The 27,766-nt window shown below is 40.1% G+C and overlaps 1 protein-coding gene across 2 annotated transcripts; it reads left to right on the plus strand.

Moving 5' to 3' along the window:
* Nucleotides 1-276: 276 nt before the first annotated feature.
* Nucleotides 277-27,643, plus strand: LOC307038434 (ceramide kinase-like). 2 transcript variants are annotated; one of them, XM_079679824.1, is made up of 14 exons: nt 277-607; nt 2,222-2,260; nt 8,691-8,825; nt 9,558-9,680; nt 11,229-11,354; nt 12,870-12,936; nt 14,874-15,019; nt 16,401-16,475; nt 18,517-18,669; nt 19,286-19,391; nt 20,477-20,556; nt 21,462-21,667; nt 22,092-22,306; nt 23,134-27,643. In XM_079679824.1, exons 1-14 carry the CDS (start codon nt 472-474, stop codon nt 23,219-23,221), a joined length of 1,695 nt encoding a protein of 564 aa, XP_079535950.1. In that variant the 5' UTR covers nt 277-471; the 3' UTR covers nt 23,222-27,643. The 2 variants fall into 2 exon arrangements, with proteins under 2 accessions (XP_079535950.1, XP_079535951.1); XM_079679825.1 differs by lacking the exon at nt 2,222-2,260.
* Nucleotides 27,644-27,766: the final 123 nt, after the last annotated feature.

Here is a 27,766-nt window from a genome sequence, read left to right on the forward strand (position 1 = left end):
TGGGATTTACCAGAACAAAATACTTTAATTGGTTCTTTTTATATCAGTTTTTTTTCATATACTTTTCACCAGTTTGGTCAAAAGCTTTTACAAACAATGTGAAGTAGATAGTTTTCCTATAAACAGTTCAGGCTCTGATTTTGATGTGGGGAGGCAAGTACATTTAACACTAATTAAAAAAGTATTATTAATGAAAGTGCTGAAACATGGAAAAAAAACATCTATTTCTCGGCTGCACATGAACGCAACACCAGGCTCCTCCCCTTTCCGGTAAGAAACCGCTATCTGTCAGAAAAAAAACATCCCGAGCACACAGGTCCGCTACATTGTAACTCCACGGCTCTTTGATCCTTGTTTTCGGGGTTTGGAGCCCCTCCGGACACACAGAGAGAACATGCCCAGACAGAGGTAACCGTTCCCGGGCTGCTGCTGCCTCCTCAGCCGGCTGAAGGACCAGGAGCAGAACCACAGATGGAAAGGCCAAGCAGACAGCTGCTTGTATCCGAGCTGCGCGTCAGAAACTCGGCGTACGATGTGAGCCTGAGTCGGTCCCTGCTCACCTGGAAGAGACGGACTTCCAGTCCGGTTTACCACCCGTTCAGACCCAGTAAGACCCGAACGATGTGTCTGTTTATGTGTGCATCATTGCCTCTTTTATCTGTGTGTCTGTTGGCCTTTAACAGACCGAGGCATCCTGTGTGATAAACAAAGGACAAACAGAGGGTACATACAGCCTGTGTTAAAACCTGCAGACAACAAACACATTAATGCACTGAAAACACCAAGAGGTAGTCCAGGCTGTGACAATACGTTACAAGATATAATATGAAATACAAATACAATTGAGTATAGTAAAAACAAATAAAATACAATAATAAATAAAAATAAAAATCGAGTAAAATAAAATACAAATACAAATTTAAATGGAATAAAATGCAAATTAAATCGAGTAAAATCAAATCAAATCAAAAACAAATCAAATAGAGTACACTTAAATTAAATACAATAAAATGGAGTAAAATAAAATCGAGTAAAATAACTTAAAATACAACAAAAATATATATGAAATCCTTGTAATATGGAGTAAAATTAGATACAATCCAAATCCAAATACAATGGTGTAAAATAAAATGTAAACAGTACATAACTACAGTGAGTAAGCATTGAGTTACATTATGATGCGTTCAAGTTCCATTCACTAAAAACATAGTATACGGTGAAAGTAAATGTTCCAAATCTCCAAAATTACTTGTAAAATGATGTGTGTTGGGGTGAGAAACTAAAGCAACAAATACATGTATATGGAGATAACACACACACCAACGCACTGGAAACACCAAGATGTACTCCAGGCTGTAACAAGTGAGACATGATATATCCGGTTACATAACACACAGTGTGACACGCAATATGTGGAGGTCACAGTGAGGCTGCAAGTGGTGGGAACAAAACACCAAACCACATGCATGCTTTACAGAATTCTAAACGCAGCACCATTTTGTTTTAATTTCCCGAAAATTAAAACTCTTATTCCTTACTGCTGGGATGGAAGCAGAGCTCTAGTTAAGGACACATTTGAGGGACTTTTTGTATGCTCCTCCTTCTTGAACAGAGTGACATCACTATGGAACACTCACGCTCCTACTGGCTAGGACTAAATATATATGCCATAATAATGCCTGATATTGAGCAGAATAAAGCCTTTTTTTTTAAGAACAAGTAACGATGCATACAGGTTTAAATATTCCATTACAATTAAAAGTCCCGCATTGAAAATCTCACTTGTGTGAAAAAACAGGCGTATTATCCATCTTAAAGGAAAAGTGGTCATTCTGCAGAAAAATGACCTCCACAACAAAGATGACAATATTATATTATTATTATTATTGTTGCTGTTAAATGTTGTAAACAAACACAGTTCTGTTACACAAATAATGTGCTTTGTTTCTTACCTTTTTGGAAATATGTTGTATATTATTACCTTTTTGAACCTCAAACAGTTGGTCCACTGGTTCAACGTTAAAACATGCATCTGAGCAAAATCCTAATTTGACTAAATCTGTAACATACATGCAATGAAGTAGAAGAATAAAGTAGCATTTAATGGAAATACTCATATAAAGTACAAGTTCTTGAGTAAATGTGCAACTAGGTTACTGGCTGAGGTTCTCCGGGGGAACCCACTCTGGGGGGTGTTTGTAACTCTGTGGTTCTCCTGCAGGGTTTTGTGTTCCTTCGTTCCCTCGTCGTCAAGCCTCAGGTAGGAGATGTTGCTCCCACAATGCAATGGGCCACCTCTTCCTGTGTGTGAGTGCGGGTTTCGATTAGATTGTGGTGTGGCTGTTAAAAAAACAAAACACGTTTCTGTGTTTTATGGATGAACTATGGACTCTGTTGCATGCAGTTATCTTTCCAAAATGATGCAAATTAAGACACAAAAACTACTTTTAAATGATTTGGTTTATTTTAAGAGGCCCGATTATGCTTTTTAGGGGTTTCCCTTTCCTGTAGTGTTTAGTTTTTTGTGCATGTAAATGGTGTTCCCTCCAGAGGGGCGCAACATCTCTAAGTGGTTGACCAATCACAACAGAGCCAGCCAGCTAACCAATCAGAGTAGACTGGGCTCTGGTTTCAGACAGAGGGTGAAAATAGGTGCTGCAGCACAGGCAGTATGAGAAAAATAAAGAGCTTTTTGAACATTAAAGCATGGAGACATGTAGAGACACTACATACTGATATACACCTGAACATCAGCAGGAGAGGACTCTTTAAAGTAGAGACACTACATACTGATATACACCTGAACATCAGCAGGAGAGGACTCTTTAAAGTAGAGACACTACATACTGATACACACCTGAACATCAGCAGGAGAGGACTCTTTAAAGTAGAGACACTACATACTGATATACACATGAACATCAGCAGGAGAGGACTCTTTAAAGTAGAGACACTACATACTGATATACACATGAACATCAGCAGGAGAGGACTCTTTAAAGTAGAGACACTACATACTGATATACACCTGGACATCAGCAGGAGAGGACTCTTTAAAGTAGAGACACTACATACTGATATACACCTGAACATCAGCAGGAGAGGACTCTTTAAAGTAGAGACAATACATACTGATATACACCTGAACATCAGCAGGAGAGGACTCTTTAAAGTAGAGACACTACATACTGATATACACCTGAACATCAGCAGGAGAGGACTCTTTAAAGTAGAGACACTACATACTGATATACACCTGAACATCAGCAGGAGAGGACTCTTTAAAGTAGAGACACTACATACTGATATACACCTGCACATCAGCAGGAGAGGACTCTTTAAAGTAGAGACACTACATACTGATATACACCTGAACATCAGCAGGAGAGGACTCTTTAAAGTAGAGACACTACATACTGATATACACCTGAACATCAGCAGGAGAGGACTCTTTAAAGTAGAGACACTACATACTGATATACACCTGAACATCAGCAGGAGAGGACTCTTTAAAGTAGAGACACTACATACTGATATACACCTGAACATCAGCAGGAGAGGACTCTTTAAAGTAGAGACACTACATACTGATATACACCTGAACATCCGCAGGAGAGGACTCTTTAAAGTAGAGACACTACATACTGATATACACCTGAACATCAGCAGGAGAGGACTCTTTAAAGTAGAGACACTACATACTGATATACACCTGAACATCAGCAGGAGAGGACTCTTTAAAGTAGAGACACTACAGACTGATATACACCTGAACATCAGCAGGAGAGGACTCTTTAAAGTAGAGACACTACATACTGATATACACCTGAACATCAGCAGGAGAGGACTCTTTAAAGTAGAGACACTACATACTGATATACACCTGAACATCAGCAGGAGAGGACTCTTTAAAGTAGAGACACTACATACTGATATACACCTGAATATCAGCAGGAGAGGACTCTTTAAAGTAGAGACACTACATACTGATATACACCTGAACATCAGCAGGAGAGGACTCTTTAAAGTAGAGACACTACAGACTGATATACACCTGAACATCAGCAGGAGAGGACTCTTTAAAGTAGAGACACTACAGACTGATATACACCTGAACATCAGCAGGAGAGGACTCTTTAAAGTAGAGACACTACATACTGATATACACCTGAACATCAGCAGGAGAGGACTCTTTAAAGTAGAGACACTACATACTGATATACACATGAACATCAGCAGGAGAGGACTCTTTAAAGTAGAGACACTACATACTGATATACACATGAACATCAGCAGGAGAGGACTCTTTAAAGTAGAGACACTACATACTGATATACACCTGGACATCAGCAGGAGAGGACTCTTTAAAGTAGAGACACTACATACTGATATACACCTGAACATCAGTAGGAGAGGACCCTTTAAAGTAGAGACACTACATATGGATATACACCTGAACATCAGTAGGAGAGGACTCTTTAAAGTAGAGACACTACATACTGATATACACCTGAACATCAGCAGGAGAGGACTCTTTAAAGTAGAGACAATACATACTGATATACACCTGAACATCAGCAGGAGAGGACTCTTTAAAGTAGAGACACTACATACTGATATACACCTGAACATCAGTAGGAGAGGACTCTTTAAAGTAGAGACACTACATACTGATATACACCTGAACATCAGCAGGAGAGGACTCTTTAAAGTAGAGACACTACATACTGATATACACCTGAACATCAGCAGGAGAGGACTCTTTAAAGTAGAGACACTACATACTGATATACACCTGAACATCAGCAGGAGAGGACTCTTTAAAGTAGAGACACTACATACTGATATACACCTGAACATCAGCAGGAGAGGACTCTTTAAAGTAGAGACACTACATACTGATATACACCTGAACATCAGCAGGAGAGGACTCTTTAAAGTAGAGACACTACATACTGATATACACCTGCACATCAGCAGGAGAGGACTCTTTAAAGTAGAGACACTACATACTGATATACACCTGAACATCAGCAGGAGAGGACTCTTTAAAGTAGAGACAATACATACTGATATACACCTGAACATCAGCAGGAGAGGACTCTTTAAAGTAGAGACACTACATACTGATATACACCTGAACATCAGTAGGAGAGGACTCTTTAAAGTAGAGACACTACATACTGATATACACCTGAACATCAGCAGGAGAGGACTCTTTAAAGTAGAGACACTACATACTGATATACACCTGAACATCAGCAGGAGAGGACTCTTTAAAGTAGAGACACTACATACTGATATACACCTGAACATCAGCAGGAGAGGACTCTTTAAAGTAGAGACACTACATACTGATATACACCTGAACATCAGCAGGAGAGGACTCTTTAAAGTAGAGACACTACATACTGATATACACCTGAACATCAGCAGGAGAGGACTCTTTAAAGTAGAGACACTACATACTGATATACACCTGCACATCAGCAGGAGAGGACTCTTTAAAGTAGAGACACTACATACTGATATACACCTGAACATCAGCAGGAGAGGACTCTTTAAAGTAGAGACACTACATACTGATATACACCTGAACATCAGCAGGAGAGGACTCTTTAAAGTAGAGACACTACATACTGATATACACCTGAACATCCGCAGGAGAGGACTCTTTAAAGTAGACACACTACATACTGATATACACCTGAACATCAGCAGGAGAGGACTCTTTAAAGTAGAGACACTACATACTGATATACACCTGAACATCAGCAGGAGAGGACTCTTTAAAGTAGAGACACTACAGACTGATATACACCTGAACATCAGCAGGAGAGGACTCTTTAAAGTAGAGACACTACAGACTGATATCCACCTGAACATCAGCAGGAGAGGACTCTTTAAAGTAGAGACACTACATACTGATATACACCTGAACATCAGCAGGAGAGGACTCTTTAAAGTAGAGACACTACATACTGATATACACCTGAACATCAGCAGGAGAGGACTCTTTAAAGTAGAGACACTACATACTGATATACACCTGAATATCAGCAGGAGAGGACTCTTTAAAGTAGAGACACTACATACTGATATACACCTGAACATCAGCAGGAGAGGACTCTTTAAAGTAGAGACACTACATACTGATATACACCTGAACATCAGCAGGAGAGGACTCTTTAAAGTAGAGACACTACATACTGATATACACCTGAACATCAGCAGGAGAGGACTCTTTAAAGTAGAGACACTACATACTGATATACACCTGAACATCAGCAGGAGAGGACTCTTTAAAGTAGAGACACTACATACTGATATACACCTGCACATCAGCAGGAGAGGACTCTTTAAAGTAGAGACACTACATACTGATATACACCTGAACATCAGCAGGAGAGGACTCTTTAAAGTAGAGACACTACATACTGATATACACCTGAACATCAGCAGGAGAGGACTCTTTAAAGTAGAGACACTACATACTGATACCTGAACATCAGCAGGAGAGGACTCTTTAAAGTAGAGACACTACATACTGATATACACCTGAACATCAGCAGGAGAGGACTCTTTAAAGTAGAGACACTACAGACTGATATACACCTGAACATCAGCAGGAGAGGACTCTTTAAAGTAGAGACACTACATACTGATATACACCTGAACATCAGCAGGAGAGGACTCTTTAAAGTAGAGACACTACATACTGATATACACCTTAACATCAGCAGGAGAGGACTCTTTAAAGTAGAGACACTACATACTGATATACACCTGAACAAATGGACCCTTTTAGTACTTTTGTCTTGATTTCAGAATAGTTTGTCTACATTTTGGAATAATTTTTTTACAGAAGTGTCCATCAACATCCAGCAGAAACATGCCGTCCTCTTTGCTGCTCCTGAGTCACTGCGTGTAGTTTGCCTTCATAGTTGTAGTTCCTCTGCTGTAGTTTGTAGATTCATGTGCTGCGTCTTCAGAAAGAAATCCTTCTTTATCGATATTCCTTGTAGGAATGGTTCAACGTTTTGGTATTTATCTCTTTCTTTGTGAGTGTGCTGTTCAGATGGATATAGATCTCATGTCTGTGTGGTAAATCTGCAGTGGCGTTGTTAGCCTAGCTTAACATAGCTCCACCACTTATCTGATTTTTTAACAGTTTTCTTTTCATCTGACGGTCAAAAAAACGAATTACACTTTGTTGTATTTGATTGATTTATTTCCGTAAACCATTCGTTGTATTAACTGTGCTGCACCGACCAGTTATTTCCAATATGGATTGATCCATCAATCATTTGCTTAATCGACGTTTCATTTAGTCGACAGATTGATTTTGTTGCAAAGTGAGTGAACTTAAGATACTCAATTTGCTGTCAGTAGAAAGCTGTATGTAGTCGTTACAGGGATAAGGCTGCAGTGTTTTATTACACAAAATAAAATCTTGTTTTTTGGGGCGAGTAACTAAAATAAAAAATACATTTGTGTAATGAAATGTTTTTTTACAACAATATTATAAAATAAAATAAAATATTATGACCTGTTTAACTTTCTTGGTTTCAGTTCATTTCTCAAAGCTCCCATGTCATGCTTTTCCGGTTATCACCCGTCCCCTTGTGTGTTATGAAGCTTTTTCTGCATGTAAACGGTCTGCAGAGTCACAAACCCTCAAAGTACCCCCTGTAGCGAGTAAAACTCTAACACAGAGAAGACCTGTCTGTGCTGCCCCAGAACGCCTCGTTGGGGACTTCTCTTTTTTTCTTCCCGAGTATGGTGACGTTACCATACCCAGGTCCAAATGGAGCAATCCGCGGAGCACTCACTCAGCCTTAGTGTGTGTGTGTGTGTGTGTGTGTGTGTGTGTGTGTGTGTGTGTGTGTGTGTGTGTGTGTGTGTGTGTGTGTGTGTGTGTGTGTGTGTGTGTGTGTGTGTGTGTGTGTGTGTGTGTGTGTGTGTGTGTGTGTGTGTGTGTGTGTGTGTGTGTGTGTGTGTGTGTGTGTGTGTGTGTGTGTGTGTGTGTGTGTGTGTGTGTGTGTGTGTGTGTGTGTGTGTGTGTGTGTGTGTGTGTGTGTGTGTGTGTGTGTGTGTGTGTGTGTGCGTGCTCAGGCTGAGTTCCGCGGTGTCTCGCAGACCCCACGCAGCAACCAGGAAACGACACCAGTAACCCAGCTCACACTGTCCGCTCCTCAAAGGGCGGAGCAGCGAGCCCCCCAACACGGCACCCAGACCCCACGCAGCATTCTCATCTGTTTGTCATTACTGGCGTCATTTCCTGGTTGCTAACAAACGGCATTGTAACACATAATCACTGATGTTCGGCTGTAACGGTGGTGGACTCATCAGAACAGAGTGGGCGAGCTCACCAATCAGAGCACAGTGGGGGGGGGGGGGGGGGGCAGGAGCTCCAACAAGCCGTGTAGGACAGAGAGTGAATACACGTACTATACAGAGATGCTGTATGAGAAACCAATGTGAGTTTGGAACATTGAACAATGTAAATCTATTCTAGTAGATCTCAACAATGGAATTATGATCAGTAGAAATGGCCATGACATGGGACCTTTAAAACAATGCAAAAGGGGAAACTTGTGGTGCGTTCATGTGCTGCAAAGAGGCTCCGAAATATCTGATGCATCCTGGATCTGTATCCTATGGTTAGCAAAGTGTGTTTGTGTGTTCAGGTTTGAGTCACAGTGTTTCTGTGTCAGAGATCATCTCCGTCAGAGAGGAAGAGGAGGAGAACGGCTGCAAAGACGATGGCAGCTGGAAAAAAATCAATGAGAGAGAAGGAAAGGACTGCAGGCAGGCCTTCACAGGTAAACACACCTGTACACACACCTGGATACGCATTTAACACACATGTGCACACACATGTACACACATTTATCATCATCAGACCCACTTAAAACATGTAAACACCTCCGGAAAAACATTAACACACCAGGAAAATACTTAGAAACACAATATGACTTGATTGCAATTCTTTAGTCCGATTCCGATTTTCTTACATACTATAGTTGACATGGAAACATTAAAAAAATGTAAATAAAATTGCGAGTAAATAATACAATTTAGACTATTAAATAACTTACATTTTCTTTAAGACACCCTCAAACAAAGTACTCTTTTAAGTGTCCGATTAAGTTATTTGATCCAAGTGTTTTCATTATGTTCCACAGTAGCTTATTTTGCAATTGCAGGTGTAACAAATTGCAAGCCTACACAGCCTTTTCCACATTGAAACACCTGGAAGACACACCTGGAAAACACACCTGGAAAACACACCTGGAAAACACACCTGGAAAACACTTATAAGCACGTCCAAGTCTGATTTTCTTACGTTCTGCAGTTGCGTTGGAAATATGTAGGCTCCTAACTAGTTGAATAGCTAAAACAATATTAATTGCAATTTCAACCCATCATGAGTCACATGCATCTACATTTGTCATAAGTAGCAGCTACACACAGGTTAATAAAGTGAACACCTCTGGAAAAACACTGAAAGTGATTAAATATCCAATATTGACTTTGTGTCTGTTGTGTTTCAGTGCTGTACGTGGAGAGGTGTCAGCAGCATCGCTGGCGGTGTGCTGAAGTCTCCTTCACGTGTCCGGAGGCAGCGCTGTGTCAACGCTGGGTCACCAGCATCAGAGAGCAGCTAGCAGCTATCAGTACGTTATTACAAGTTATTGTTCTTATTGTTTAAAGGTCACCTATTGTGCAAATCTACTTTGTCCTGTCTCTTCTACATCAACATGTGTCCCCTCTTCTTCATGTCTCTTCTACATCAACATGTGTCCCCTCTTCTTCATGTCTCTTCTGCATCAACATGTGTCCCCTCTCCTTCATGTCTCTTCTACATCAACATGTGTCCCCTCTTCTTCATGTCTCTTCTGCATCAACATGTGTCCCCTCTTCTTCATGTCTCTTCTACATCAACATGTGTCCCCTCTTCTTCATGTCTCTTCTACATCAACATGTGTCCCCTCTTCGTCATGTCTCTTCTAGATCAACATGTGTCCCCTCTTCTTCATGTCTCTTCTACACCAACATGTGTCCCCTCTTCTCCATGTCTCTTCTACATCAACATGTGTCCCCTCTTCTTCATATCTCTTCTACATCAACATGTGTCCCCTCTTCTTCATGTATCTTCTACATCAACATGTGTCCCCTCTTCTTCATGTATCTTCTACATCAACATGTGTCCCCTCTTCTTCATGTCTCTTCTACATCAACATGTGTCCCCTCTTCTTCATGTATCTTCTACATCAACATGTGTCCCCTCTTCTTCATGTCTCTTCTACATCAACATGTGTCCCCTCTTCTTCATGTCTCTTCTACATCAACATGTGTCCCCTCTTCTTCATGTCTCTTCTACATCAACATGTGTCTCTTTTTGTCCTGATCCATTTCTATAAAAACCTGTCTGAAAATGAGCTGATCAGATTTTGGCCACTTTATGATGTCATAACGATGTTTTGTCTTGTGTAACCATTAGCCAATCAGCAACCAAGTGAACCCCCCCCCCCCCCTCCCCCCCCTTATCACCTGGATCTCCTCCTAGAGCACCATTGAGTTCTTTGTAACCAAATGTCTCTCAGAGGGGCGTGGGGAGGGGCTCCTTATTTTCATCTAAAGTAACAGACAGAGAATCAGCACTTTGGAAACAGGGCTGAAACAGAGGGAATTATGGGTAATGCTGCAATGATCTGTTTGGTGTTTCAGCCAATCAGAGACAGGTTTTGCAAAAATAAAGTGATAACGTAACTATTGGAACAAGATATCACAGTAAAATGATTGAGCATTTGTATGAACATGTTAAATATATGTACAGCCTCTAACTCTCGCTATTGTTGCCAAACACTTCCTGTAACTCTGTGTTGATTAATTTTATCAGTTGCCATGCGGGCGTAGAAATGCTCGACCTGCTCTTAAGACAAATCGCTTTTCAAAATCATTCATCCCCTCTGCACTCAAACTTTTAAGTTCTTGATAGGTTTTTTAACTTGATTATTTATTGACTTATTTATTATGATGCTATGAACTATTTATCGTGTAAATTGGAATGATCCACATCCAGGCTCTGTGTGCTTTCTTCCCGTCTGTTCCTGCCTGTGTACATGACATAAACTGCTCATAACCAATTGCCCCTTGCAGGAATAATAAAGTGATTGATTGATTGATTGATTGATTGATTGAATGATTGATTGTTGTTGCAGCCAGCAGACCCAAACAGCTGCTGGTCTACATCAACCCGTACAGCGGGAAGCAACACGGGGAACACATCTACGAGCAGAAGGTTGCCCCGCTGTTCGCCCTGGCCGGCATTACCACGCACGTTATCGGTACGCTTCATCACTTCCTGTCTTTGAGCTTCCTGTGTTGGTGATCAAGTATCTAACTCACTTCCTGTCTCTGAGCTTCCTGTGTTAGTGATCAGGTATCTAACTCACTTCCTGTCTCTGAGCTTCCTGTGTTAGTGATCAAGTATCTAACTCACTTCCTGTCTTTAAGCTTCCTGTGTTAGTGATCAAGTATCTAACTCACTTCCTGTCTCTGAGCTTCCTTTGTTTGTGATCAGGTATCTAACTCACTTCCTGTCTCTGAGCTTCCTGTGTTAGTGATCAAGTATCTAACTCACTTCCTGTCTTTGAGCTTCCTGTGTTAGTGATCAAGTATCTAACTCACTTCCTGTCTTTGAGCTTCCTGTGTTGGTGATCAAGTATCTAACTCACTTCCTGTCTTTGAGCTTCCTGTGTTGGTGATCAAGTATCTAACTCACTTCCTGTCTTTGAGCTTCCTGTGTTAATGATCAAGTATCTAACTCACTTCCTGTCTTTGAGCTTCCTGTGTTGGTGATCAAGTATCTAACTCACTTCCTGTCTTTGAGCTTCCTGTGTTGGTGATCAAGTATCTAACTCACTTCCTGTCTTTGAGCTTCCTGTGTTAGTGATCAAGTATCTAACTCACTTCCTGTCTTTGAGCTTCCTGTGTTGGTGATCAAGTATCTAACTCACTTCCTGTCTTTGAGCTTCCTGTGTTGGTGATCAAGTATCTAACTCACTTCCTGTCTTTGAGCTTCCTGTGTTAGTGATCAAGTATCTAACTCACTTCCTGTCTTTGAGCTTCCTGTGTTGGTGATCAAGTATCTAACTCACTTCCTGTCTTTGAGCTTCCTGTGTTAGTGATGAAGTATCTAACTCACATGTTGGTCGTTTCTCAATCGCGAGTACGCTTCCTTGGTAGGAAATGTCTTCCGAGTCACTTCCTTCAGAAGCTAGGCAAGAATACTTTCTGCCATTCGGAAAACGAAGAGTGGAACAGGCGAGCAAGTGTGCAGGTGTCCGTCATATGAGAGGCCCCGCCTTACATTTTCCGCCACAGATTTGGGGAGATTGGTCCGTGGGCAAAGCATTGTGGGGGTTTTAAGGAAGCGAAGTCTACCCATGTGCAGCCTCGAAATTACCCCCAAACCAAGGACGCGGCCTCGGTGGAATTCCAAGTATGCTGGAAGTTGGAACAGTCCTTCGGCGGCACTCGATAACGTAGCATCCTTGAAATATTGTCTTGGAAGCCAGTTTCCTCGAGATTGAGAAACGGCCCCTGTCTCTGAGCTTCCTGTGTTAGTGATCAAGTATCTAACTCACTTCCTGTCTCTGAGCTTCCTGTGTTAGTGATCAAGTATCTAACTCACTTCCTGTCTTTGAGCTTCCTGTGTTAGTGATCAAGTATCTAACTCACTTCCTGTCTTTGAGCTTTCTGTGTTGGTGATCAAGTATCTAACTCACTTCCTGTCTTTGAGCTTCCTGTGTTGGTGATCAATTATCTAACTCACTTCCTGTCTGTGTGTGTTGTCCCAGTAACGGAGCACGCCAATTATGCAAGATACCACCTGAGGACGGAGGCGGAGCTCAAGAAGTTTGACGGGTGAGAGTTCAGATCCTTCATGAAATACCGACAACATAAAAGCATTTGGGAGAAATTCATCCTAGCGTTTCATCCAGAAAAATCTCCCGAGTCATTTTTATTTCCTGTTTCTTTGACAAAAACATCGTGACGACAATATCCGCTCCTTTGCTCTTTTATTCGTGCTATTTTCTACTTGTTTACCATTGTTTTTTTCACCACCCACACCTGGAGGACGCTTGCCCTCATACTTTGTCTAGATTGGTTCCCCGGCTCAATTTGACTGTGGTAGAAGATCTGCATATGGCGATAAGAGTACAACACGACCAGCAGCAAAATTCAGTCTACGCCTGGCTGATCTGCTTCTTATTTCAGTTTAAACCTGACCTCTCTTTAGTTAAGAGGGCATGGTTTACATTTTGTTCCATATTTATTCTCATTATCTTTCTACCTAAGATCTTCCAGCATCAAGTATATTGTGGAAAAAAGTGAATAGGTTCAAATGTAACACCAACGTATGATTTATCTGTGGAAATACCTTGTTATTAACTTTTGGAAACAATCAGTTCTTATATGTTGTATGTCAAGGACTACGGATGGAAATTAGCTCAAAGCTAAAATCTGGCAAATGTATACTTGAAGCATTATTTGTCTAAAGTGTTCATTAATGTGCATTGTCCCTATTCAAATGAACGATTAAATGAAATAAAAACAGGACGCTCTGTGTACACGGGTCCTAAGAGTTTAGTTCCTTTATAAAATATGGCACAGACACCGCCGAAATGAGAGCACCACAGAGAACAAATCCTTCATGCTGCTGTCTTCTTTTATACTGCAAACTTTCTACACTTTGAGTGACAGTAAACCTACGGATTAGGCAGAGAAATGTAAAAAGATTAAATGATATAACATCTCCTTTTTTATATAGCTCGAGTTAAGTATATTTGTTGAACAAAATACAGTCTCAAAATATTTTAACATGCAACAAACGCTTTTTAGCCAAAGTGACTGACTGGTACCTTTTATATTATTATTTTTAAATGGTAAGAAGTAGTGGAGTACAAATACTTTGTTTCTGTACTGAAGTACATTTTTCTGGTATCAGTACTTTACTCCAATACTTACTTTTCGACTTCTTATTTTGACTTCTTACACTTTGAACACAAATACCTGAACTTTCTACTTCTTACATGTTGAACACAAATACCTGTACTTTCTACTTCTTACATGTTGAACACAAATACCTGTACTTTCTACTTCTCACATGTTGAACACAAATACCTGTACTTTCTACTTCTTACATGTTGAACTCAAATACCTGTACTTTCTACTTCTTACATGTTGAACACAAATACCTGTACTTTCTACTTCTCACATGTTGAACACAAATACCTGTACTTTCTACTTCTTACATGTTGAACACAAATACCTGTACTTTCTACTTCTTACATGTTGAACACAAATACCTGTACTTTCTACTTCTTACATGTTGAACTCAAATACCTGTACTTTCTACTTCTCTCATTTTCCAAACAGGCTGGTTCCTTTAGTCTGAATGTGTGTTTGGTGGCGTGATCATTATTATTTAGAGTCATTGCGTGCCTATTGATTTGAACACGATCCGTGTATCCATCATTTCCTGGTCTTCTCTAAAGAAGAGGGACCAATGAAAACGTTGTCATGTTGCCGTTGGTCACCATGGAAACATTCATTAGCTAACAATGACATTATTGTTCTATTAATATAAAGGGAGGTCAGGTACTCTTTAAAACAGCTGCTAGTTATGGGTACTTTTTACTGAAGTACATTTCAAAGCCTCTTTACTTTGACTTGAGGAAAGGAGTTTAGTCAGTACTTCTACTTTCACCAGAGTATTTTTAAAATTCTACTTGAGTAAAGGATGTGTGTACTTTTGCCATCTCTGTTGTTTTAACATCTCCCTTGGACCCTCGGCTCAGGGTGGTGTGTGTCGGGGGGGACGGCATGTTCAGCGAGATCATCCACGGGCTGATCTGGAGGTCGCAGATCGACGGCGCCGTGGATCCAAACTGTGCCGACGAATCCCTGCTCCCCAGCTCGCTGCGCATCGGCATCATTCCTGCAGGTCAGAAACACTGATTATCAAAAACACTGCTTTAATATGTTGTTATTTGATCTTTTAGTTGATTAAAAATGCAAGGTTGAAAAGGTGCTTGGAAAAGCTCAATGAGCCCATTTCTAGGATTTGTGATTGATTTAACGCAGTCTGCAGTTTACAATTCTGATCTGATCGTTAGCAGGTTTTCTGTGCATTCCTTTAGTTTAAACTGTCCTTACTGTTGCATGACACTCGTCTTTTCCCCACTATACTGTAAGTCTGACTTCTCATTTTGCCAACTTAACATCGTTTAAAGCTCTTAGAAACCACAAAAACAAGACAAATCAAACACATAGATGCCAATTAAAAGAAAAGAAAAAAAATTCAGAGCATATTTAAGTGCTTTTTTTGCCTTTTACGTGACGGTATAAAGGCAGAGACTGTATATTGGAGGCCGAAGCAGTGAGGAAATTATTCTCAAGTAATTATAATTGCCTGTTGTCTCAAGAATTACAGACTCTCTGATTAGTTCAATCTCTTCACCTCATGCAGTGTGGGGAGAAATTAGGGTTCTCTGCCGAACTTTATACCTTATATTGTCAGTTAAGATTCAATCAGTCCTTCCTTTTTGCCCTTCCTCAACAAATCAATTTTTCTATCTAAAATGTTAATTTCCCACTGATGACATGCAACTAAAGTCCCACTCGACTAACAAGGCACTCCCAAAAACAGAAATAAAGTGCAAATCTTTAATGATGATCACTCAAAATATTGTAAAAAACCTTGTACATCATAGATGTTCTTTTTATACACATGAATACATCAGATAACATATCACAACAATATTTCTAAAACAGTCTATCAACATGTAAAATGATTTTTATTATTTCACAGTTTAATCAAAAATTGTTTACAGAAATAAACAAGACACCGTGAAAGCCACGCATTGTTTTTTCTCTACATGGTGTATAAATGCAGTGAAACTGAACTGATGAACTTTCACATTTGAGACAGCGGTCAGCCAATCAGAGAGCAGGATTATCAGTTGCCGGGTCAAAAACATTCAAGTTCCAAACCTGGCCTACATTAAAGTTTATTCTGTTCTGTTTGTATCCTTTTGTTTTTGTGGTTGAATGGGACACACACACACACACACACACACACACACACACACACACACACACACACACACACACACACACACACACACACACACACACACACACACACACACACACACACACACACACACACACACACACACAGAGATAAAAAAGGGATCAGTTCGCCTGGTTAATTAATTCCAGCTGGTTCTCTTTTTTTTTTTTAAGTGCAATTTAACAAAAACGTTGTATTTTGAAATGGGCTACTTCCTCACTTTTACAATGTGTGCGTGTGTTTGTTTCAGGTTCGACAGACTGCATCTGCTTCGCCACTGTGGGCAGCAACGACCCCGTGACCTCTGCGCTGCACATCATCGTGGGTCAGTCACTACACATCAACTCAAACATAAAGTCATTTCAGGTCGTTTCAATGTTTTATACAGGACTAAAGACTGATGAGGGTCAAAGGCCCAAAGGCTCCTCCTATAGGGGAACATAAGATGAGCCATAATGGATAACATCACACAAATAATGACACTTTTTGGTTGCTTTACTTGCTTACATTCACATGCTTTATATTCATCCATTTCTCATAAAAATTGTCAGTTAACATGCAAAACTGAAATTCATAGCTTCAACGATGATTCAATTAAACTGTGACATCACTATGTAACCCGCGCAGTCCTATTGGCTAGCGCTCCAACACACTGTACGAGCCCCATCAGAGCAGACTGGGCTCTGGTTTCAGACAGAGGGGGAAAAGTGTACCACCAATATATATACTGTATTACAGTACTTGAGTAAATGTACTTGGTAACTTTCCACCACGGTAAGTAGATGCATTTCAAAGTGCGTTAAACCATCTGTATTTGAGTTTTATATTAAAGGTCCCCTATTATACTGTTTTTCATCAATATATCCCAGGTCTCAGATATATACAGACCATGGCTCTGATTGGCTAATGGCCAAAACATCGTTATGACATCATAACGTGGCCAAAATCTGATCAGCTCATTTTCAGACAGGTTTTTATAGAAATGGATCAAAAAGAGAGAGAATCTTTGTTCCTGAATCTTTCAGAGACTCTTTACATAAAGGGGACACATGTTGATGTAGAAGAGACATGAAGAAGAGGGGACACATGTTGATGTAGAAGAGACATGAAGAAGAGGGGACACATGTTGATGTAGAAGAGACATGAAGAAGAGGGGACACATGTTGATGTAGAAGAGACATGAAGAAGAGGGGACACATGTTGATGTAGAAGAGACATGAAGAAGAGGGGACACATGTTGATGTAGAAGAGACATGAAGAAGAGGGGACACATGTTGATGTAGAAGAGACATGAAGAAGAGGGGACACATGTTGATGTAGAAGAGACATGAAGAAGAGGGGACACATGTTGATACAGAAGAGACATGAAGAAGAGGGGACACATGTTGATGTAGAAGAGACATGAAGAAGAGGGGACACATGTTGATGTAGAAGAGACATGGAGAAGAGGGGACACATGTTGATGTAGAAGAGACATGGAGAAGAGGGGACACATGTTGATGTAGAAGAGACATGAAGAAGAGGGGACACATGTTGATGTAGAAGAGACATGAAGAAGAGGGGACACATGTTGATGTAGAAGAGACATGAAGAAGAGGGGACACATGTTGATGTAGAAGAGACATGAAGAAGAGGGGACACATGTTGATGTAGAAGAGACATGAAGAAGAGGGGACACATGTTGATGTAGAAGAGACATGAAGAAGAGGGGACACATGTTGATGTAGAAGAGACATGAAGAAGAGGGGACACATGTTGATGTAGAAGAGACATGAAGAAGAAGGGACACATGTTGATGTAGAAGAGACATGAAGAAGAGGGGACACATGTTGATGTAGAAGAGACATGAAGAAGAGGGGACACATGTTGATGTAGAAGAGACATGGAGAAGAGGGGACACATGTTGATGTAGAAGAGACATGAAGAAGAGGGGACACATGCTGATGTTGAAGAGACATGAAGAAGAGGGGACACATGTTGATGTTGAAGAGACATGAAGAAGAGGGGACACATGTTGATGTAGAAGAGACATGAAGAAGAGGGGACACATGTTGATGTAGAAGAGACATGAAGAAGAGGGGACACATGTTGATGTAGAAGAGACATGGAGAAGAGGGGACACATGTTGATGTAGAAGAGACATTGAGAAGAGGGGACACATGGTGATGTAGAAGAGACATGAAGAAGCGGGGACACATGTTGATGTAGAAGAGACATGAAGAAGAGGGGACACATGTTGATGTTGAAGAGACATGGAGAAGAAGGGACACATGTTGATGTTGAAGAAACATGGAGAAGAGGATTTTGCATAATGGGTGACCTTTTAATATATTAATGTGTGTGTGTGTGTGTGTGTGTGTGTGTAGGAGACTCTCAGCCGATGGACGTGTGCTCGGTTCACCACAACAACACCTTCCTGCGGTACTCCGTCTCACTGCTTGGATACGGTTTCTACGGCGACGTGCTAACTGACAGCGAGAGGAAGAGATGGATGGGACCGGCGAGATACGACCTCTCAGGTAGAAATGCTTTTCCTTTGATTAAATACCTGTATGTTAATGGAGTGAGAGAGCATTCGGATTGTTTATGTCCATATGTTTTTCTGGTGTGGAGGACACTTATAAATGATTCATGGACAAAGTTTTTCTTTTGTTATATTTAAAAAAGTTATAAAGAAAGTCAATATACAAGTGAAATCGATCCCAAATGCAGGGATAGAGAAGTTCTGCACCCCGAACACAGCTTGCAGTCACACTTTATATAGAGAATACCCTAACCCCCCAACTGGTCCCCCCCTTAAATTCCCTCGGACAGTCTCTGAACCTCCCCACCATTGCACCATAAAACCTCCCATTCCTTATCCCCCTTGTACACTTCCTTTTGCCCTCTTGACATTTAAATCCTTAACATATGTATCTGTTAAACACATACAAGACTAAACATACAATTGAGTAGTGTAAAAGGCAATCAGAGTACATGTTTTAAATGATTATATGATCATTTGAAATGACACATGGCAATACATTTGATTCTGATTCTAGTAAAGAACAATTGTGATCACAGATTATATTGCATCCCCACACACACAGGGAGTTTCCATTATTGATCTCCCTTGATGTCGCTCTGACTCTGCAGGTGTGAAGATGTTCCTGACTCATCATTACTACGAAGGCACGGTGTCCTACCTGCCGGCCAGAGGCATCATGGGAACTCCAAGGGACGCTAGCAGGTGTCGATCCGGGTGAGAGAGATTCAAAGATGCAAAGGTTTTATTGGTTTTATTGCACACTCTATGCATCACATTAATGCACACAATGTACAATTATCTGTTTTTTGATTACCGCCGATTCTTATTCCATTTTTATGTAAATAGTAAATACTGTTATATTTTTTATTATTTGTTATATTTTTCTAGTTCTCTATCTGTGTTTTTAAAAGAACAGAATATGAAATTAAATAATGTACATTAAGACAACATTAAATATAGTTTAATGCAGTGATAACTATTTATATAAATAAAGAGTGATGATTTATGGCTGTGAAAATGTAAATATATAAATTACATTAAAAAAGGACTAACAGATACATCAGGGTCTTCCTTCAACCATCAGACTGTACAATCAACACAGGCCCTGGTAGAACACACACACACACACACACACACACACACACACACACACACACACACACACACACACACACACACACACACACACACACACACACAGACACAATGTAGTCTGTCGTTTTTGAAGGAAGTGACTTGGAAGTACGCGACTACCAAGCCAGCATCCTCGCGATTGAGAAACACCCAGTGGCTCTGGAGCAGCTTTCCTCGACATTGAGAAACACCCACTGTCTCTGATTGGAGCCGTGTGATTGGCTGAAGGAAAGAGAGGGGCGGGGCTTACACTGACCTGGCGATGAGATCATTTAAAGAGAGGCGGACGATGGCGAGGAACAGGAACATCGGGACGGCCCAGCCGTGCCACGCTGCATACATGTAGACCTGCAGAACGAACACACACACACACACACACACACACACACACACACACACACACACACACACACACACACACACACACACACACACACACACACACACACACACTCATAAAGGATTTCTGATCTTGATAACTCACTCTAGTTCACGTTAGCTAATCTTTAACTTTAGCTGCTAAACCTATTTGAGGCTAGCTAATGATTAAGCGGATGCACCAGATGAGGAGTTTAGTATCTAAAACAGTTCTGGTTATGTTTTGAAGAAAATGGTATTTGTTAATCTTTTTTTTAAATAACATCCGTGTGTTTGTACATTTCCAGATGTGTAATTTGTCAGCACAACGGGAGGCTAATTTCCGAGAAAGCTGAGAGGTACCAAATGGATGAAGAAACAGACCGCGGTGAGTCCACACATTTATAATCCATAGCTTCTTAAATACAGAAAGTTACTGAAGTGTTTTTAGGGTTTAGATATACCCGTCAAGACAATGGATTTTGGGAGGAGGAGAAACTTGGCTTCTTTAGTCATTTGATTTAAATAAACCTTACACGATGCCCTGAGTTGTCTTTTTTGAAAATAAAAGTGGTCCATGAGTTGAGCCTTGGGGTACCAAACCAGAAACTAAAAACATAAGTTTCATCTTTAAAATATTTATAGAATACCTTCTATTTTGCTTGTTGTGGTTTGATACAGGTTTTTAGTGCATGTAAATGGTCTGTTGAGGCTAAAATCCTTCCAAAGAGCTTTTCTCACGCAATTTGAAAAAAATAAAGCATTTTCTGAACTTTGAAGCAGGGCGGGAACTTTAGGATGTTAGCCTTTGCAGACCATTTACATGCATGCAAACTTATCTAACATATTACAGGAAAGGACAACCCCCAAAAAGCTGAATAGGGCCTCTTTAAGATGAATTCATTGGCTTTTGGTTTTCTTCTCCATATCGGTATCTGATTGGTCTTCTAGTCCTATTAGATGCTACAAAATGTAGTTATTGTTGATTGAACCCCTGAAACATAGTGACTAAATATGAAATGTTTCGCTAAATTAAGCCAATAAACTCTTTCAAACTTGCACCGAAGTGATGGAGCTTTTGCAAGCATTAAAAGAATAACTGTGAAATATATATACCTGGCTTTTAAATTGTAAATGTTATGTTTCATATTTTTTGTAAGCATGCTTCTAAATATCATTCTAAGCTGTCTTTGGCTCTTTTCTGCTGTAACACATGTAAATGTCCCCTAATGAACTAATAAAGGGATTCTGACACTGATTCTGATGATGGCTCAAATCTGTCTTTCTATGAAGAAAGTGAAGGCGAGTGGAAGACGATCCGTGGGAAGTTTCTGGCGATAAACGCTGCCAGCATGAGCTGTGCGTGTCCTCGCAGCCCCAAGGGACTCTCTCCTGCCGCTCACCTGGCCGACGGCACCACCGACCTCATCCTGGTGCGGAAATGTTCCCGCTTCGACTTCCTCAGACACCTCCTACGACACACCAGCAAAGACGACCAGGTGACACGTCATGTGACTTCTCATCAGACTGCATCTTTGTTTGTTGTTTTTAGCGTAAACACTTTTTCGTATTAACGCAATCTTTACCTTGCAGAAGTACATTGATTGAGAGATGGGGTTTTTTGTCGGACTTTTGGACTATTTGGTCATTAGAGCTTTTTTCTGACTTATGGGTCTATTGACTCCGACTCTGAGTAGCCAAAGAAACTTACATATTAACTTTAAACAAGCCAAACCATTCAGGTGTATATCAGTATGTAGTGTCTCTGCTGCTACATGTCTCCATGCTTTAATGTTCAAAAAGCCCAGTCTGCTCTGATTGGTTAGCTGGCCGACTCTGTTGTGATTGGTCAACCAATCCCGTTAGCCTATTGGAAAATGCTGTTTAAATGAGTATCGTCTCCTTCTTCCTTTTGTTTCCCAGTTTGACCTGAACTTTGTTGAGGTCCACCGGGTACGGCGTTTCTGCTTCACCCCCCGTCACTGCCAGAGCGACTCGGACCTGGACCTGCGGGAGAACGGGAAGCACCAGATCTTCGGCCAGATCTGCAGAAACCACCCGGCCTGCGGCTGTGCGCCGGCCTACAGCAGCTGGAACTGCGACGGCGAAATCCTGACACATACAGCCATCGACGTCAGGTACCACCCCACCCACTGGGAGCCTTTTCAATTGATAATGTCAAGTTTTTAAAAATAAAAAATAGAGTCAAGGCTTTTAGGCTTCAAATGTCCTTTTTTCTAGCTAGTCAAAGTCAACTTTATTGTCAATCTTTCAGTTTGTGTGTACAGACAGTTTCCCATAATCCCAAAAACAAAAATATGTATAAAAATATGTATATCCTATATACAATATACACAATCAACAGACACATTTATACATACAGTGGAAAAGATACTATCGAAATTACACCTTTTTAAATGATTATTTTACTAATGTTGTCCCACACGGCCATCGGCGTCAGGTACCACCACCCACTGGGAGCCTTTTGAAGTTGATACTCTCAAATATTTTAAAACAAAAATGAGAGTTAAGGCTGTTAGGCTTCAATAGCATGTCCTTCTTTTTAGCTGGTGAAAAAGATACCATCTAAATTACACATTTTAAATTATTATTTTAAAAATATGCATGTGTAGATTTCTCCTAAATGCACCAACAGTTAGAATTGTATATAATGCCACATTTTCAAGTTTTCTAACATAATGTTAAGATAACTGTCCTATTAAAGATGATCAACAATGGAGGTGTCATAGTGAGATTTTTTCAATAACACTTTTCACCTTTATTTAACAATACACACCTTTTTAGCCAGAACATTAGTAGAACAGGTCCCCTTTAATAATAACATTTCTGAAAACTTGTAATACAACAAAATGGTTTTAACTGTAGGTCATTAACCGGGGAAGTTGTATGTAGATATCTGTTAGTCAACATATGTACGCCTTCTCTTTTTGTTTTGTTCTCCCAGAGTGCACAGCAACTTGATCAAGCTGTTTGCACGAGGGATCGAGGAGCCGACTGTGTTTGACGATCTGACCAACTCTTGTGCAATATGAGCCCCGTCAGCACCTGTCAGACACCGGACTCCACTTCCTGTTTCCAGCCCTCGTATCATGTGACACTTCAGGATTCAACGACTCAGCAAAGAGTTGGTCTGTTACTCAACAAAAAAAGAAATGAGGGAAGGAGAAACGTTACTTTCTGAAAGGTCAAAGATTCCTCACAGACAGGAAGTGAAGTGTAGTTTCCTTGAAATGCCTAGACCAGCTTTGAATATTTTCTCTGAACGCTAGCAGCTGATTTAGAGTGAGGTTGAATGGCTGCCGGGTGTCTGGCCCCTGGTTTCTTTTCAGTCCTGCCTTGTTATGATATATTTTCATAGTAATCCTCTGATTGTGACTTAGTTTTGTTACCCTAAGTGTTTCTCTGTGTGACTTCAGAGCGGGCTAAAATACCTCCGACTTCTTTTGGGCCACATGAACTTAAACTCATCCTTACTTTGAGCGTTTTGACTCTGACTCGTCAAACTGTGGTGGTCTTTAAGGCTGCAACTAAATAATCATTTTCATTATCCATTATTCTGCTGGTTATTTTCTAGATTTGTGGATTGATCATTCAGAACATTTGTGAAAAATGCCTTTGCAGTTTCTCAAAAAGTCTTCAATGTCTCGTATTGTCAGTAAACAACCCAAAGATATTCACTACAACCTAAAACAGAGGAAAAAACTCAATTTTTAAGTGGCCGGAAATGGCATTTTCTGACATTTTGACACTAAGAAATGACCTTCTTATTTATAAATTGACTTTTCTTAATTGTCTGAGTCAACTCATTTTTGATTTTGCTTTGACTTTTACAAAACTGCTGACAGTTAGACACTTCATATAGACTTAAGTTGCTTATCATTGTTGTTTTTCTTTTGTTTTGTTTGTGGCCCCCTCTGAATCTCCTCTTTTACTACCCTAAATACTGTAAGACTGCAAACTGACACTCCTTAGACTCAAAGACTCTTGACTTATATCTATATTTAATCAAATCAAACTATTGAAATCTGATAGAGGTGTTTTTTTCTATTATCCCAGAGTTTTTTTTATTGAGCTTATTTGGAGTAGTTTTCAGAAATATATTTTTTTGCACATTTACATTTAATTTAAAGTGATCCTGGATTTGGAAATATCTTTTACATGTTTTACGGAAGCCAGACACCCGCCGGTCATGTGATCATTCGGGGTCGGAGGTTGATTCACATTCTTGAAAAGTAGAATGTAAATCCCCTTCACATGGTCAGTGCGTGTGGGGGTAAGAAATGCTGAGAGGAGATTTAGTCTCTCGTCTTTAGTTCCTCAGTTATGAGAAGATAACTTCCACGTCATGCTTCTCGAACAGAGCCAATAGATTTTCCTCCAGTCCGAACCTGGACTCAATCGTACTATGAAATAGTATTTTTGCATACTTAAATTTAGAAACCCTGATTTAGTCAACCTGGTCGTGGCTGAGAAAGCTGAACAGTGCACTTGAGTGTTTTCAATCTTCCATTTCTGCTCGATATGCAATGAAGCGTAGTAAACACAGGAAAGAACTGCTTTAACAATATTTCACTCAAACTGTCTTCAAGTCAGCTGGACATGTAGCTTCAATCTATTCTCGGTGCAACATTATGTTTTAAACGTACTCTGTCAGGTTTATTTTGTTTTGTAAAACCTCAAGTTAGTCATCTGAATGTTCCACAAAAATCACTTATCTACGGTGGCCGACAAGTGCCAACACGCTTAGACGGTCATATACCAATCCATTGGGAGAAACATGTTGCAGTTTATAAAACGATGCAATTCAAAAAATCACCACTGTGCCCAAACACCTGCCATTGAAGAACATCCTCTCCAACTTTACAACACAACAGTGAGTTGGCATACTTTAAAATCCCAGAATGTGAACTAGCACACCGCTTTGTTTCGGACTGGTCTCTATTTTGAAATGTTTATCCACAAATTTCCCCTTCATTGAATCGCACTGTTAAAAATACAGATTTTTTTTCCACCCAAAAAATCTTAATAATTAATGTTATTGCATTAGTGGAAGATTCAGAATATTGATTTAAGGTTTTGTGATTTCTGGTTTTGTTGAAGAAAGACAATTGTAAAGTCCAGTGTTGATATTCCACCATCTGCTCACGAAAAACCTGATCAAACAATGTTTCGGTTTTTGATTAGACGTTAACAGCAGACGGCTCTTAGCATGTTGTAGCCTGGTGTTGGCTGCCTCTGTAGGGTTAGGACATGTTTTAGGAAATACAGTCAAAATCTACTTATATTATTCATTATGAAGTTTTCTTCCCAATAAGCCTCAGGACCGTCATGTCCCTTTCGTCCACACAGATCATGATAAAAAGAAATGTTCTCATTCCTGCTTTCAAGAGGATGAACCCTTTTTAGATTTGTATGATCCCATGACCTTTCCTTAAGCCCCACCCTGAGGACAGATGGTCCATTTCAGACCTTTTTGGACAAAAACGTTATGCCAAAATGCCAATGTGTTATTGTCACCAGCTATGTTTACCTTTTTAGAAGGGCAAATCATACCAGCATACTTTCATGTTCGAATACGTAGAGGTTGGCCATTTATAGCTCCACTAAAAGCTCTAGATCACCAGGATATTGTTAATAAAAGTTGCAATTTGGAGGGAAGATTGTAATTTTAAAAATAGAAGAAATCAATTTCAAACTGACCGAGTTCAAGATGGATTAAATGGAAACTATTTAGACTTTGACTGGACAGAAAGTGGAGTATCAGCACTGGACTGTCGGACTGTAGACGCTGTTTGTTTGTTTTTTGTGTTTCTTCTTGTGTTGTTGATAAGCAATCCTGTTTCCTCTCTGCTGACGTCGAGCCGGACTCAAACTGATGGAGGAGGGAACCCGTAGCAGCAGCCAATCAGCTCTCTCTCAATCCTCACAATCTGACCAAATACCAGCCAGGGTTTAAACATGTAGCTGTCTGTTCGTGACAATCTCAGCTCAGCCTAGAGGTCTTCACAGGTCCAACACCTTGGATCCAATGAAAAAAGTAAACCCCGCCTTCATGTATTCATTCTCAAGCAACAACAGGCTGGATTTAAAGGGGACCGTCAGAACTTATCTGATAAAACCTAGAGGATAGTAAGAGGGTGTAACGAGAATACAACAGGGCTCTGATTAGACTGATTACAATGTTAGCGAGAACCGAGAGGACCTGTGAAGACCTTTAGCTGCGCCACCATGTTGGTTTATCTCCTAACGTTGTATTGATGTACAATCAGTCTGAATGTTTGCTGTAAAACCTCCAAACAACAAACCAAATGTACAAACAGAGGTCGACTGATGACAGATAACTGAGGTGGATTTTAAAAGGAGGATACAGTTATGTATTAACATTTAGCGGGCTGTTATTATAAATTCAATGTGTTTGTGCTTCAGTATTATATAGTGCAAACCTAAAACTGACTGCATGTTTTCTCTAAATATTTGGCAGGTAGCGACTGTAGCTGATGAGCTAAGCGCTAACATGCTACTTTGCCAGGAACATGCCCTAGCCAGCTATGATAGCCACATAGCTAGCTCAGATGCTAACAGATCTGGCTAGGCTTACGACTAGCCAATGTCGCGTTACAAACCATACTGACTGAAAACAAAGAACTGACATGGATAAGAAGATCAAGTTAGTCTGTTGTTCCAGTGCAACGTTAGCATGACGCAGCAAAACCTCTAGGAAGAGCATCAGTCTCAAAGACAATTGTTTTCTCCAAATCTACTGGGCCCAGAGGAACAACCAATCCAAAAGAAACCCCTAAACTGCCCTTTTATACAAATATTTAGAATTCATGAGATTTGTGTAAGCGCGGTTGAAATGAAGGCTAGCACCCATTGCATGCAGTTGAGCCGTTTTGGATTGAATGGACCTGTTAGCTACTTTATTTTAGTTGACACATCTAAACTATCGGCTCAGATGTACACATTGTGAATGTTTTTAAATGGAGACATTACTAAAAAAAATAACTTTATATCCCGCTTCCCAGAGGTAGCTCAGAGCTAAAGGTGTAATGGAACAGTTTTTCAGGTATTTTGCCATGTAGAATGAAAGATTAGCACTCCAAAAAACGATTATTTAGCATTAATTAATCTTCATAATCTGTTTGATTCGTTATCTCTAAAAATGTCAAAATCAACTCTAATGTACATCTTTTAGTTCCCGTCGTTAAAGTGATTACAAACTATTGAAATTAAAAAACATTCGCTTGGTGAAGCTTTAGTTTCTCCCAATTTAAACCCCCTCTAATTTACAGGTGATGTTTCTTTTTTAATCGACACTGTTGTTTAATCTGACGCTGAACTAGTTTGGTCTAGTGAATCAGTCGACCTCAAAAAGCTGTAATCTGAGCTGTACCTGATCTTTACCTTCTGCTGTAGCTGTTTCAATTTTCAGGAATAAAAAACATATTAAATTATTCCGTGTACACGACTCAATCATTTGTTCTTAGATTCAGAGAGCTGAAAGTATGATTTAACGGTTCTATTGTATGAAAATGTTGTTATAATGTAAGCCTCGGTTGCTAATGAGCTAACAATGC

This window comes from Notothenia rossii (assembly GCF_949606895.1).
Source record: "Notothenia rossii genome assembly, chromosome: 5".
Lineage (NCBI taxonomy): Eukaryota > Metazoa > Chordata > Actinopteri > Perciformes > Nototheniidae > Notothenia > Notothenia rossii.

Bases quoted from the DNA above. Each gene is read 5' to 3' on its own strand.
- LOC307038434 (XM_079679824.1), top strand. From the start codon at position 472: ATGGAAAGGCCAAGCAGACAGCTGCTTGTATCCGAGCTGCGCGTCAGA. The intron at 2,261-8,690 runs GTAGGAGATGTT...TTGTGTGTTCAG, and splicing joins CCCTCGTCGTCAAGCCTCAG to GTTTGAGTCACAGTGTTTCT. The intron at 18,670-19,285 runs GTAGAAATGCTT...CTGACTCTGCAG, and splicing joins GGCGAGATACGACCTCTCAG to GTGTGAAGATGTTCCTGACT.